Raw genomic sequence first — 14,251 nt, forward strand, 5'->3', positions numbered from 1 at the left:
AGAACAGTAGTTCTCAACCTTTTTGAGTCGCGACCCCCAATTTAACATGCATGTTGTCCGCGACCCCCGCTCACTGAACACAATCTCACACACACAGTTCAGATCACCCAAAAAAGAAACACAATGACCAAAAAAAGACACAAATTGACCACGAAATGATCAAAAAAGACATAAAATGACCAAAAAAGACACAAAATGACCAGAAAAGACACAAAATGACCAAAAAAAGACACAAAATGACCCAAAAAAGAAACACAATGACCAAAAAAAGACACAAATTGACCACAAAATGATCAAAAAAGACACAAAATGACCAAAAAAGACACAAAATTACCAGAAAAGACACAAAATGACCAAAAAAAGACACAAAATGACCCAAAAAAGACACAAAATGACCCAAAAAAGAAACAAAATTACCAAAAAAAAGACACAAAATGACAAAAAAAGACACAAAATGACAAAAAAAAAGAATTAAAATGACCAAAAAAGTCCCAAATTGACCACAAAATTATCAAAAAAACCCAAAATGACCAAAAAAGACACAAATTGACCACAAAATGATCAAAAAAAGAAACAAAAAAGACATAAATTGGCCACAAAATGATCACCCCAATTGGGGTCCCGACCCCAAGGTTGAGAATAGCTGCTCTAGAAAAACAACTCCGTGAGGTATGTGTGTTGTGTTTTGTGCATCTGTTAGCCAGCTGTTGGCAGCAGAAGCCAGGCGCCCTGTTAGTGAGCATCGTGGTAAATCACTCCCACATGTTCGCTGGTTTTGAAGTAAAACTATTTGCCGGCAGGTCCGAGTGGAGCTTTAGAAGTTTACAACACAACATCAGTAAAAAACAGGAATGCAACGATTGTGAAACAAAGAAACCAACATAAATAATAAATAAAAGATCAGGATGTGTGGTGATGGAAATGAGGCCTTTGTGGCCCTGTTCCCACGCCATTCACAACTTTATTTAAATCTCTTCACGTATTGATCTAACAGGTTGAAGTGATATTCCACCAAAAAAATACTATTTTCAATCCAATCCAATCCACTTTATTTATATAGCACAATTTTAGCAAACACAAGGTTTCCAAAGTGCTGCACAAACAATAAATACATAACACGATACAAAGAGATGTAGTAAACAATAGAACAGTAAGATGCAATAAGATAAAAGAGATTAAAAATGGGATAAAAATAAATAAAATAAAATGTAAAATATACTGCCCGCACAAAATAAAATATGCACGAATACAATAAAATCATAAAATCATAAAATCAACATAAAATCAACACTCTACATGGTGTTAAAAGCCAACGAGAAGAGGTGGGTTTTAAGAAGAGATTTTGGTTATTAAATGCCAACCTCATGTAGGCTTGGAAGATGGCTGAAACCAAATATATATGACTTATTGTTGTTACGGTGCATTTACACCAAAAATAAAGAGACTTTCCCTTAATGCGAGACACCGTGTTGATACCAACAACGTTTCTTTTAGCTCTTTTATCTTTCCGTCATCAACCATGCAGTATGATCCTAAAATACACAGTTTTTATGCTGTGATTTAGTTGCAAAAAAACCAACATGATCTCACAGAAATCCGTGAAATAGCCACGGATTTCGCTTAACTCAAAATCCGTGGAATAGCCACGGATTCGCTCAAATTTCTGTGAAACTGACACGGATTTCGCTACAATGCAAGTTAATGACAGTCATATCCCGTGGCTATCCCGTGGTAGTGATTATGTACATTCACTGAGTGAATATTTAGAAAATAAAACATATATTTCTCGCTACAAATGTGATCAAAATCCATTTTTATGCAGAAACTAAGTCAAAATATTGATTTTTCACTAAAAATGAGAGAACTGTCCGCCATGTTTTTTGTTCTGACCGCCGGGACCTTGAAAGTCACGTGACTTGGAACAAACCAATAGCCACGGGATATGACATGATATAATCCGTGTCAGTTTCACAGAAATTTGAGCAATTCCGTGGCTATTCCACCGATTTTGAGTTAAGCGAAATCCGTGGCTATTTCACGGATTTCTGTGAGACCAGGTTGAAAAAAATAGTCAAAAAGGATGCCAAATTAACTTCATCATGATGCTGATGTGTGTCTGCAAGACGACTAGAAAACAACTTTCAAAAAGCTTGTTTTCTCAACAGAGCTCCGGCTCGAGTTGAAAACTTTCAACTTGCGAGTGACATAAATTTCATGCAAATTTCATGTATTCAGGTCATTCATGTTGCGTTGCTGTGCCAAAATAGCTTTGAATTTTTGTGCACACACTGTTAAGCTGACAAATGGAGCGAAAAGTAACATATAATTCTTTTTGTTGTAATTTTTTGCGCATTTTGTGCCTCTATTCTATAGGATAGTGGCAGTAGAAAGGTGACAGGATATGAGGGAGAGATGCAACTAGCTGAACCCTCAAACAGGTTTATTTGTCAGTATGTGGAAGTGTCTCTTCTCTGGACAGTTTGCATTGTTTGATTGGAAATTTGCTTTGTGAATCCCAGAATGAACTTCTGTCTGTGCTCATGTTTCTTTAGGGAACTGAAGGTCAGAGGGCAGACTTTGTTCCCCCAGGTAAATATCAACACAGGCATAAAGTAATTAACCAGTGGATATCCAGGCCAAGGTTATAATAGTTTTGGATTTTTCATTAGTTTTAGTTTTAATTTCGTTGTGAATTTTTGTTTTCAAATTCAGTTAGTTTTAGTTCGTTTTTAGAGTGAGTTTTCTAGTTTTAGTTTAGTTTTTATTTTTTGAAAATGCTTCGTTTTAGTTTAGTTTTTATTAGTTTTAGTGTTAGTTTTAGTTTTTTTGTAATGGGCTATGTGTTGGGTGCCAGATTCAAAGTGGTCATAATAAATTTTGCCTTTATTTCCTTTGGTTTATCATCTCAGCCCCAATAAGGTTATTAACTGTTTTGAATTTTGGTTCTAGTGTAAACATCCCAGTCTCAGTAAACATATTCACCATGTGTTGCATGTTCAAATAGAAACACTGAATTATGAATGAAAAAAGTTGACAAAAACGAAAACTAAGGACATTTCCACAATAATTTTAGTTAGTTTTGTAACCACGCAATACAGTTTCAGTTAGTTATCGTTTTTTTAAAAACTCTAGTTTTTATTTTTATTTCACTTAACGAAAATGTTTTTTCAATTCTAGTTTTCTTTATTTCGTTAGTTTTCGTTAACTATAATAACCTTGATCCAGGCTGATATTTAATGTATGTAACTGGTGTTTCCTGCTGTGTAGATGCTGACTGCCCACTCAGAGAGGCCAGCAGCCAGAGGATCCCCCGACTCACTGTGAAGGTACTTGAACGCAGCAAACACATTCCTCATACCTGCTGCATTCATTAACACGTCTGCAGGAATTCAGTGACTCATGTGTCATGAGATGTGAAGACGGGAGGCGGAGCCAGCGTTTCAACTGAGAGATTGATGTAAAAAAAGACAAAGAATGAGACTGCAGTAGATGAAATGCAGAAATGTTGCATCCTGCAAACATTTCTGTCAAATGATGTCTTTCTACTGGATTAAAAGAATGTTTTTATTGAATAAAACCTGTAGCTTTTCTTGACAATTTTTGTTTGAATTTATGTACACTACTGGTCAAAAGTTTTAGAACACATCAACTTTTCCAGAATTTAATTGAAAATGATGCAGTTTAATGTCTCAGTGTACTCTGAAATTAATGCACATTTGCAACATTTAAAATTCTTTATCGAGCATGATAGTGTTTTGAAAGTAAAAAAAAGATTCAAAATCACATTTTATGTTGGACTAAAGGACTAAAAAAAGACATAAAATGACTAAAAAAAGACACAAAATGACCAAAAAAAGACACCAAAAGACACAAAATGACTAAAAAAAGACAAGATAACCAAAAAAGACACAAAATGACTTACAAAGACATGAAAAAAATTAAAAAATGGACAAGACTCCATAGAGTTAAGTTGTTAACCCATTTCTTGTTCCCTGAAAAAGGCCTACTTGTATAATTCTGAAATGTACATTATTTTTCAGTTTTGGTTAAGCTTACCTTTTTTTATTTACCTCTGGCAGTTCACCACTTACCTTTGTACCCTTTCAAGCTGTTCATTTGACTTGAACTGCTTGAATTTCAATAAAAAACTGGAAAAATTGGGGTGTTCTAAAACTTTTGACCGGTAGTGTATGTGTATTATTTCCCAGGCCAGAGAGCACTGCCTCTCCCTCTTGCAGGAGGTGCTGTATGGCCACCAGGGGGCAGGAGACGCATTCAGGTAATTATGCAGACACACGTTACAAACTTACACAGTCATGGAAGAAATATAAGATCATTTTTTTCTTAAATTTCTTATTCATTTTACTACCTGTGACAACCGAAGGTACATTTGTTTGGACAAATATAATGATAACAACAAAACTAGCTCATAAGAGTTTAATTTAAGAGCTGATATCTAGACGTTTAACATGGTTTCTTTTGTTGTTATCATTATATTTGTCCAAATAAATGTACCTTTAGTTGTACCAGGCATTAAAGTGAACAAGAAAGCAAGCAGAAGACAAGGGTGGTCTAATAATTTTTCCATGACTGTATGCATTGTGACCTTTCTTTCCTCACAGTAGCTCTACATTGTCTTTTATGTCTTCTTTATTAGTGATGCTGTGTCTTTAGCAGTGGACATGGAACACGAGGTCTTCAAGAGCAGCAAGTCCGCCAACTTGTACAAAGCTGCTGTCCTAAAGAAGGTAATTACTGAGTGAATTATAAGACTATGGGCGGTTGAGCAGTGACCCCACATTAAAGTCTTTATAGACTTTATAGTGTCTTAGTTTTGCCCCTTTTTGTAGTTGTTTTGTGTCTCTTTACACGTCTTTGTTGTTGTTTTGCCCCCTGTGTGTCTTTGCAGCTTGTATCTTTGGTAACACTTTACAATAACCATCATTTATAAATGGTAAACAGATAGTTTATTAACGTTTAATCATCATTTGTAAGCCGTATATAGGCAATTTATAACGGTAAACAGAAAATGTATTAATGTTGAACTATAATTCATGAATGCCAAATAGATGGTATATTAATGTCAGTTGATAGTTACTTTACCATTAACAAACAATGACATTATAATTATTAGTTTATTAATAGTTTTGCACTCATTTTAACATTTTTAACACCATATTAAGTGTGTTAAGGATTTTGAAATCATTCATATACCTTGAAGAAATTGGTTTAAAACATTTAACGATTAAATATGTATGTAAATGGTTTATAAAAAATCTATAAACATCACTTAGATGGTTATTGTAAAGTGTTACCATATCTTTTTCTGTGTTTTGAAGTCTTTTTGGGTGTCTTTGCATTTGTTTGTTTTTTCTTCGTCGTCCCTTTGAGTCTCTTCGTGTTTCTGTATATTTCTCTTCGAGTGACATTTTTTGTAGGTGAAGACCAGGGGCCTAACCCTGACACAAGCCCCTTTCAGACTGCAATTTCAAGCCTCGATATTTACGCCTCTGTGATGTTTCGCCTTCAGTCTGAACGTCCGAGAGGCGTTACTGGGGGACCAAGTGATCCTGATAGATAGATAGATAGATAGATAGAGAGATAGAGAGAGAGAGAGAGAGAGAGAGAGAGAGAGAGAGAGAGAGAGAGACAGAAATTGCAGTGTAGCAGCAGCATTACACACAGAGACAATAACAACACAATTAAATAAAAAGAACAACCTACTCATACTTCAAGCCATAAAATATAAAAATACAATTAAAATACAATAAAAAATAAAGTGTCTAAAGAAGGAGTATGTATTAAGGAGTAGAATAGAATCCTGGCTACTGTTAGGCTCATACAGCAATCTATTCTTGGCTTTGCTTGTCCCAGCATCCTTCGTAGGAAACAGTAAGATGCAAGTAACTTATATCTTGTTTTAAAGGTATCTGAGGTCAAAAAATCAGCACCTGGAGAAAAAGGAGATGCTACTGCTAGCAGCAGTAGTAGTGAATCCAGAGAAAATGAGTCAAAACTCTCAGAGGAAGCACCCTCATCATCTTCTATATCTTCTTTTTCTGAGGACCTGCAGGGGTTTACATCTGCAACTGAGATCTATTCAGTAAGACCCACTTCACTAAACACACTTCACCTAGTCCACAACAAGGTTATAATAGTTTTGGATTTTTCATTAGTTTTAGTTTTAATTTCGTTGTGAATTTTTGTTTTCAAATTCAGTTAGTTTTAGTTAGTTTTAAGAGTGAGTTTTCTAGTTTTAGTTTAGTTTTTATTTTTTGAAAATGCTTAGTTTTAGTTTAGTTTTTATTAGTTTTAGTGTTAGTTTTAGTTTTTTTGTAATGGGCTATGTGTTGGTACGAGATTCAAAGAGGTCATAATACATTTTGCCTTTATTTCCTTTGGTTTATCATCTCAGCCCCAATAAGGTTATTAACTGTTTTGAATTTTGGTTCTAGTGTAAACATCCCAGTCTCAGTAAACATATTCACCATGTGTTGCATGTTCAAATAGAAACACTGAATTATGAATGAAAAAAGTTGACAAAAACGAAAACTAAGGACATTTCCACAATAATTTTAGTTAGTTTTAGTTAGTTTTGTAACCACACAATACAGTTTCAGTTAGTTATCGTTTTTTTAAAAACTCTAGTTTTTATTTTTATTTCAGTTAACGAAAATATTTTTTCAATTCTAGTTTTCGTTATTTCGTTAGTTTTCGTTAACTATAATAACCTTGGTCCACAAGCAGTTTTTGTGGCTGCAGAGTATTCAGATGTATTATTTTTTTTGCATTATTTCCCCAGATGAAGCGTAAGAGAGTAGGAGCAGGCCTCAGGGGATCCTCCAACCCCTTCGTGACCGCTAAGGATCTGCTGAATAAGGGGACAGAGAGTGGAGGATTTTACAACGACAGCTCAGGAGGCTCTGGGGACACAAACACAGATGCTTCTTCGACTGTAACGTCGTCCATCAAAGCCAGAGCGAACGCCGCCACCGCCGCCACCGCCACTGCCTCCCTGAGCAGCCCGACGAAGGCAGGCAGAGCCATGAGCAAAAAGCAGCAGAAGCTAGCAGAAGCTGCGAAAAGCTCACGCAATATTTCCCAGTATTTTATGAAGAAAAAACCAACAGAGGAAAGCCAGGAGGAGGAGACGCTTAATGGACTTGATGCTGAGTTCTCTCACACGATGGAGGAGGAGGCTGAAGAGAAGGACAGAGAGCAGGAGCACTCACCTGTCACTGGGGAAGATGTGGAGATGGAGACTCAGGACGTGATAATAGTAGAAAGTAAAAAAGAAACTATAGTTGTGTCTGATGATGATGAAGAGGAGGAAATGCATGAAACCAAAATGATGGAGCTGGAGCGGCTTCAGGACAGGACAGGATCTGAAGAGTGCATGAAGTCTGCTGCAGAGTAAGACACCTTAAATGCACCATTTAGAGAAAATGTGAAGTAAAAGTCTCTAACATTATGTTTCTCACACAGACAGAACAAACCAGAGGAAGAAGCTAAAGCTAAAACACCTCCAACAGCAGCAGGGGTAAGTGTCTCTCCCTTCCAAGATTAAGAAGTGGAGCACACTTGGACGCTCAAATGGCCCTCAATTTGTACAAAGACAGCCGATAATTTTTGAGAGCATTTGTTGACTGACAAAATGACTTACAAAGACATGAAAATAATTCAAAAATGGACAAAATAGCCCAAGACTCCATCAAGTTAAGTTGTTAACCCATTTCTTGTTCCCTGAAAAAAGGCCTTCTTGTATAATCATGAAATGTACATTATTTTTCAGTTTTGGTTAAGCTTACCTTTTTTTATTTACCTCTGGCAGTTCACAGTTTGTACCCTTTCAAGCTGTTCGTTTGACTTGAACTGCTTGAATTTCAATAAAAAACTGGAAAAATTGGGTATATAAGTTTTTAAAAAACCCTATTCACCTGCCTTTCACTGTATGTCGCCCCCTCCCTCTTTGCCCTTCCCTGTCAATCTTTTCCTGTACAATCAAATAAAGGCAACAAAGTCCACAATAAAACTGACAAAAAAGATTTATGTCCCACTAAGTGACAGATGTTACTTGTGTGTGTGTGTGTGTGTGTGTGTCCAGTTTACAGATACAAAAGCAAACGGAGAGTCGTCCCCTCCAGCGAAGCGCAGCCGCCCTGCAGAGAGAAGAGTGACCTTTAACCCCAACGTGCAGGAAAGGGCCCTGCTGCCCATCGCTGAGCCGCCCAAACCTGTGACTCTGAAGGAAGCAGCTGATATTGTGGTGCGCTACCTGGACCCCTTCTACTCTAAGGGGAAGTTTGCCACCAAGGTGAGCGAGGCAAATCTACTGTCATGTTTGCAGAAAAGCTGCGTGAAACAAAATGTAGCTATGGTTTGCGTTCTAGGGATGTGTTCCAGATGTTGGTACCCAGAGCTAGAACTGAGTTAGAGAAAAAGGCCTTTAAATATGCTGCGCCTTCTGCCTGGAATCCTGAAGGACAGAGAAGATAGTTCTCTTGGTCAATGCAATTGTTTGTAAAACTATTTTCTGATAACGACCGGGTTTATTCTTTCATCTGTCACCAGTTTATTTATTTCATTTTTAACTGTACTCATTTCAATCTTCATATCGTTAGCCTCATAGCATATTTGCCTAAGTCATATTTGAGTGTTTCGGAAAACAAGAAAAAAACGATACATACATCACACTGGTCTTTTTTGGAACGAACACAGAGTACTTCTGCTCACTGAACGCTATTCTGAAAATATGAACAGGTTCACTGCAAAAACTCAAAATCTAACCAAGAATACTTATCTTATATCTTGTCAAAATGTTTTATTTCTAATCAAAACAAATCTCTTTACACTTACAATAAAAAGTGTTTTGCTACTGTTACATCACTTCATCATATCTTGTCGCAGAAATGTGATTAAAAGTAAAAACACACGTCTCCTAATCCCTTTGATTGACTGAAAGTATATTTATTGTCTAGAAAGTTGAAGAAACATGAACTACCTTACCAGATGAGTCAAAGAGAAGACTTATTACTTCACTTGTGGTCAGCAGAGCCTCTTTGTCATGCGGTTGGCCATGTTTTTTATGTAGTGGCAAAAATGCCACACAATGTCACAGAGATGACTAAGGCAGAAAGTGATTTTGGACTCTAACAAGTGTTCTGATAGGCTGAGAACATAGGCAATAAGACAGAAAGATGCAGCGGTGGTAGGAGAGTAAAGTTAGGCAGATATCACAATTTGGCCAAAAAATGACTTAGGCAATTATGCTATGAGGCTAACGATATAGTCTTGTCCCTGATCTTGTATGTTCTTTAATTGATGTTGAATGTGGTGTATGAGAATTGTGGTTGATTGTTCTTATTTTATCATGGTGCTGCCTTCTTGGCCAGGTCATTCTTGAAAAAGAGATTTTAATCTCAATGAATTTTACCTGGTTAAATAAAGGATATTGATTGATTGATTGATTGAAATAAAATGAATTTTCAACTGTTGTTTTCTTTCGGCTGCAGGAGCTGTTTAAGTCCTTTGCCCGCTACTTGTCTCACCTTCTTGCTGAGGGGAGGAGTCAGGGGGCAAACCAAGGTGAGCAGGGGATGAATAATGTAAACGTTGTGCTCGGCTGCACCCGATGTTCTCCTCTCTAACGCTTTCTAACGTCTCTGTGTCTGCAGTTAAAGCAGAAGCCAAAGCTCTCATCAAGAAGTTCTTCAGCAGCGTGAAGCGCTGTGAGAGCGAGGCCGACTGGAAGCACCTTAAAAGACCGCACAGCTGTAAAACAACCGAGAACCAGGAATGACAGGAAGTTGACGTGTAGCCATTTTTAGGGTTGAACCCTTCCTCTTTTGTCAGTGCCTACGCTTCTCTCGTCTCAGTGAACTCAGGCTTCACCGCAGACGCCCGCCTGCTGACCAGGTTTATGGTTAATTTGCTGCTAGAGTTCTGCTTTTTACAGGCTCGCTGCTGCTGCAGTAACTCATGTCAATAATGAAGCAATAACACAAACGCTGTTACAGCCTGAGAGAGGAGAGGTAAAACAGTGTGCACACTGGTATTACTAAGTGTTTATGTCTCAGCCCATTAACTGAAAAAATGTGTATTTTACATTTCTGATGAGTATATGATTTATTTTAGTATACTACAAGCGGCAATTGGTCTTCAATTTTACTCCATAATGGCACTTTTGTGATACAGCACTCTAGCTTTTTTTTCTCAAGCTAATGACACTTAAATCTTGATTTGATTTGAGCTGAAATGAATGGAAATCAAAAGCATCTTTGGATAAACAAGACTCTACAGTCATGCTAGCAGCTCTATAGGGCTGTCTGTACTCAGCACAATATGGGTGTATAATAAGAACAGGATAGGCCAATTTTTCCCACTGGCCACTCATAGTATTACAGCAAGGATCCCCCTCAAAAGCATTTTCTCCATAGACCACAATAGTAAAAGAGACATTTGTAAAACTGTTGACAGGAAGCGTCCGACTGCAAACAAGGTCAATAATGACTCTTTCTATTATGAATTCATGTCTCTTGTAGGTTTTGTATCTGTAAAACTTTACTTGAGCTGAGAAAAGCGATTTTCAAAATCTGTGATGTCATCACGATGTAAAATCTATGGGCTGAGCTGGAGCTTGTGGGCGGGGCCAGCAGGAAAAAGACTACTGCGCATATTCAGAGGGCCACATAAGGTAGAAGTAAACACAGAAGCTACAAAATGTTTTGGCCGAATGTGCCAGGCGAGCGAGTCTCATTGGAGTGAATGGGCGCCGTCTTTGGGTTCTTATAATACATCCATGAGGCAGAACCGAGCTTGGAGATAAATGCTAACATCTGCATGCTAACATGCTCACAATGCTGGTGCTATGATGTTGACATTTTGCTGGTATGATGCTAACAATTGCTAATTAACACTGAATACAAAGTATGCATGAATGTATTACTGTGTGGGCCTATGCCTAAAACAACCACAGACAAAAAAAGACAAACAATAACAATGAGACACAACATAATAATAGTCTAGACGGATTTCAGAAAAAAGGCCTCCTATAAGAAGTGAGGAGCATTTATGGGTACAAGTCAGGAACCGGCCTACCTTACAGATCTCGAGGGTGCTGAGTCCAAAAAAAATGGTTCCCAAGCAAAATTTTTAGTTTTTGACCTTCTAATTTGTATATCAAATGGACAATTGCCCATCTTGCACAGTCATTGGACCATTTCCCCTTAGTTTTTTTGTAAGTAGGCAATCAAGATGAGGAAATTAAGTTTCTGGATCTATAGTCTAGGGTCAGAGCAAGAATATAGTGGAGGCTCAGTGTCTTTTTTAAGTTATATATATATATATATATATATATATATATATGTATATGTGCAAAATACCAACTGGAACATTTAAAAGTGATTGATTGAATATTTATGTCGGCCTTAAAAAATGACACAAATAATGCTTAATTTCACCTTAAAAGTTGGTATTTTTGCATATCTATAAATAAAAGGCACTGAGCCTCCACTATATCCTTGCTCTGACCCTAGACTATAGATCCAGAAACTTAATTTCCTCATCTTTGATTGCCTACTTACAAAAAAACTTGGGGAAAATGGTCCAACGACTGAGCAAGATGGGCAATTTGGTGGCCATTTTGATATGCAAATGAGAAGGTCAAAAACTCAAAATTTCGCTTGGGAACCATTTTTTTTTTGGACTCAGCACCCTTGGAATAAGTAAAGTAGGCCGGTTCCTGACTTGTACCCATAAATGCTCCTCACTTTCACTTTTTGGACAATTCCATCTAGACTATAACAACTATGTGTGTCTTGCTGTAGGTGAGTTGTCCAGGGGCCTTTTGACTCATAATCTGCCCATGAAAATACAGCTGAGGCTGATGGTAATGTTTGTTTTTAACCTGATGGTGCTAAATGAAAGGTCAGGGGATCACCAGAGTCATTAGTGTTTGTCCCCTTGGCGACCATGGGCATATTAAAATAATGAAATGGAAATCTTTATAATAGTTGTTGAGCCTGGACCAGACTGGTGGACTGAGCAACAGAGCAGCTGACATTTTCATCCATGGAGCCACTAGCATGACTGGAAATGGTAAAAAAAATAGTTGACAGTTAAGACCACAACATTTTAAGTAAATGGTGGTAAAACAAACAAGATCACTGGTTCAATGTTAATATTCGACATAACCCAGATGGTTCTGTGCTGTGGGGGCCTGATAAAAACATTTTTACTGCTGTTATATATTTTGCAACCTGGTCTCACAGGAATCCGTGAAATAGCCACGGATTTCGCTTAACTCAAAATCCGTGGAATAGCCACGGAATCGCTCAAATTTCCGTGAAACTGACACGGATTTCGCTACAATGCAAGTTATTGACAGTCATATCCCGTGACTATTGGTTTGTTCCAAGTCACGTGACTTTCAAGGTCCCAGCGGTCAGAACAAAAAACATGGCGGACAGTTCTCTCATTTTTAGTGAAAAAATCAATATTTTGACTTAGTTTCTGCATAAAAATAGATTTTGATCACATTTCTAGCGAGAAATATATGTTTTATTTTCTAAATCTTCACTCAGTGAATGTACATAATCACTTTGTATGTTGGAATAGCCACGGGATATGACTGTCATTAACTTGCATTGTAGCGAAATCCGTGTCAGTTTCACGGAAATTTGAGCGATTCCGTGGCTATTCCACGGATTTTGAGTTAAGCGAAATCCGTGGGTATTTCACGGATTTCTGTGAGACCAGGTTGATATTTTGTCTTTGGCTGCTGGACTGCAGAACAAAGGAAAAACAATGATAGATACTGTATGATGTGAAATTGTCCCGTTTTTGTTTTATTTAAATGTCAGTTTTGTGTTTGGTTATATGTCTCTTAGCAAAAGGGAGAGTTTTTGCTGAATATCTTTAATTTTTAGCAATGTGATTTCCAGTGAGGGGAATGTTTCTTAGTCATAGTGCCTGTCAGGACTGTAAGACACCACAGTTTCCGTCTCCGCCATCAAGAGGACACCCAAAGAGTACTGGGAGCACTGGTGGACACAGAGGAGTGGCTGTGCAGAGTGTGAGCAGCCATTCTCCATCCCCTCTTTGCTCCTAAATGTTTACAATAAAGTCTATGCTGAATAGAAACAGACTGAGCTCAGTGTGAGAGCCTCACTGCGTCTTAATTCACCAACACAAGTGTTTTCAGTTGGACTATTTAAGCTGTTAGAGCTCTGGGGGGCTGCAGGGGGAGGAGGGGAGGAGACATCCGTGCCGGGGACGCTATCAAATGGTGACGTCACCTCCAGTGGTGCTGCCTTCAGGGAACTCGCGTAAATTACGCCTTTAGTTTTCTACATTCAAACAATGAAAAAGAAAGAAGGGAGGTAGGAAAAATTATGCACCTTATGATATTACTTACAGGGTTCGTATGGATGCTTGAAATCCTTGAAAATGCTTGAATTTAAATGTGTTTTCAAGGTTTAAAAAGTGCTTGGATTTTGGATAAAGTGCTTGTAAATGCTTGAAATTCTTACTGTATTTCTCTTGCAATCTGACTATATCCATCTATAGACTATAGATAGATAGATATACTTTATTTATCCCAAGCTGGGAAATTACAGTGTAGCAGCAGCATTACACACAGAGACAATAACAACACAATTAAGTAAAAAGAACAACCTAGGCATACTTCAAGCAATAAAATATAAAAATACAATAAAATATAAAGTGTCTAAAGAAGGAGTAGAATAGAATTCCAGTGCAGAATAAATATGAATATACAGTATAAAAATGTTGGTGCTATGAAACAAATAAGGTGCAATGAACAGTGTGCATAAAAAACACATAAAGTGCATAGACAGTATGTAATGAACCAGACTATTTGTTATAGATAATCACATGTTTAATGTAAAAAATAATGAAGACTGACATGAAGGCTGTCCCTCCTAAAAGTTTAATATCATCTCTGTTGGTATGGTTCAGTGAAATCTCCCTCTTTTAATATGTAAGTACTCATCTAAATCATCCAATTTACAACAGGTGTAAGATACTGGAAAAGCTTGAAAAAATTTTCTTGAAAGTCCTTGAAAAATGCTTGAATTTGACCACTGCTAAAGTGTAAGAACCCTGTACTTATTAGAATAAGTAAAAACGTATTATATCCCATCTTTCTTAACTTTCTGCGCATTTACAATACATTAAATAAAATGGAGCATCAAGTGTTGGTAGGTAGTTTCACCTTGTGGATGCAAATAGA

General features: G+C 37.3%; 1 protein-coding gene across 1 annotated transcript in view; it reads left to right on the forward strand.

Moving 5' to 3' along the window:
- The window catches only part of recql5 (RecQ helicase-like 5), a 29,450-nt gene extending 19,028 nt beyond the window's left edge, over positions 1-10,422 (forward strand). Inside the window, exons 10-19 of the mRNA XM_059348255.1 lie at positions 2,553-2,589; positions 3,268-3,326; positions 4,209-4,281; positions 4,657-4,748; positions 5,927-6,103; positions 6,803-7,401; positions 7,486-7,546; positions 8,105-8,314; positions 9,513-9,585; positions 9,675-10,422. Of these exons, the coding sequence (XP_059204238.1) occupies positions 2,553-2,589; positions 3,268-3,326; positions 4,209-4,281; positions 4,657-4,748; positions 5,927-6,103; positions 6,803-7,401; positions 7,486-7,546; positions 8,105-8,314; positions 9,513-9,585; positions 9,675-9,799 (1,506 nt within the window). The 3' untranslated portion in view covers positions 9,800-10,422. The remainder of the gene's footprint in view (positions 1-2,552; positions 2,590-3,267; positions 3,327-4,208; positions 4,282-4,656; positions 4,749-5,926; positions 6,104-6,802; positions 7,402-7,485; positions 7,547-8,104; positions 8,315-9,512; positions 9,586-9,674) is intronic.
- Positions 10,423-14,251: the final 3,829 nt, after the last annotated feature.

The sequence above is a fragment of the Centropristis striata genome, chromosome 13, assembly GCF_030273125.1.
Source record: "Centropristis striata isolate RG_2023a ecotype Rhode Island chromosome 13, C.striata_1.0, whole genome shotgun sequence".
Lineage (NCBI taxonomy): Eukaryota > Metazoa > Chordata > Actinopteri > Perciformes > Serranidae > Centropristis > Centropristis striata.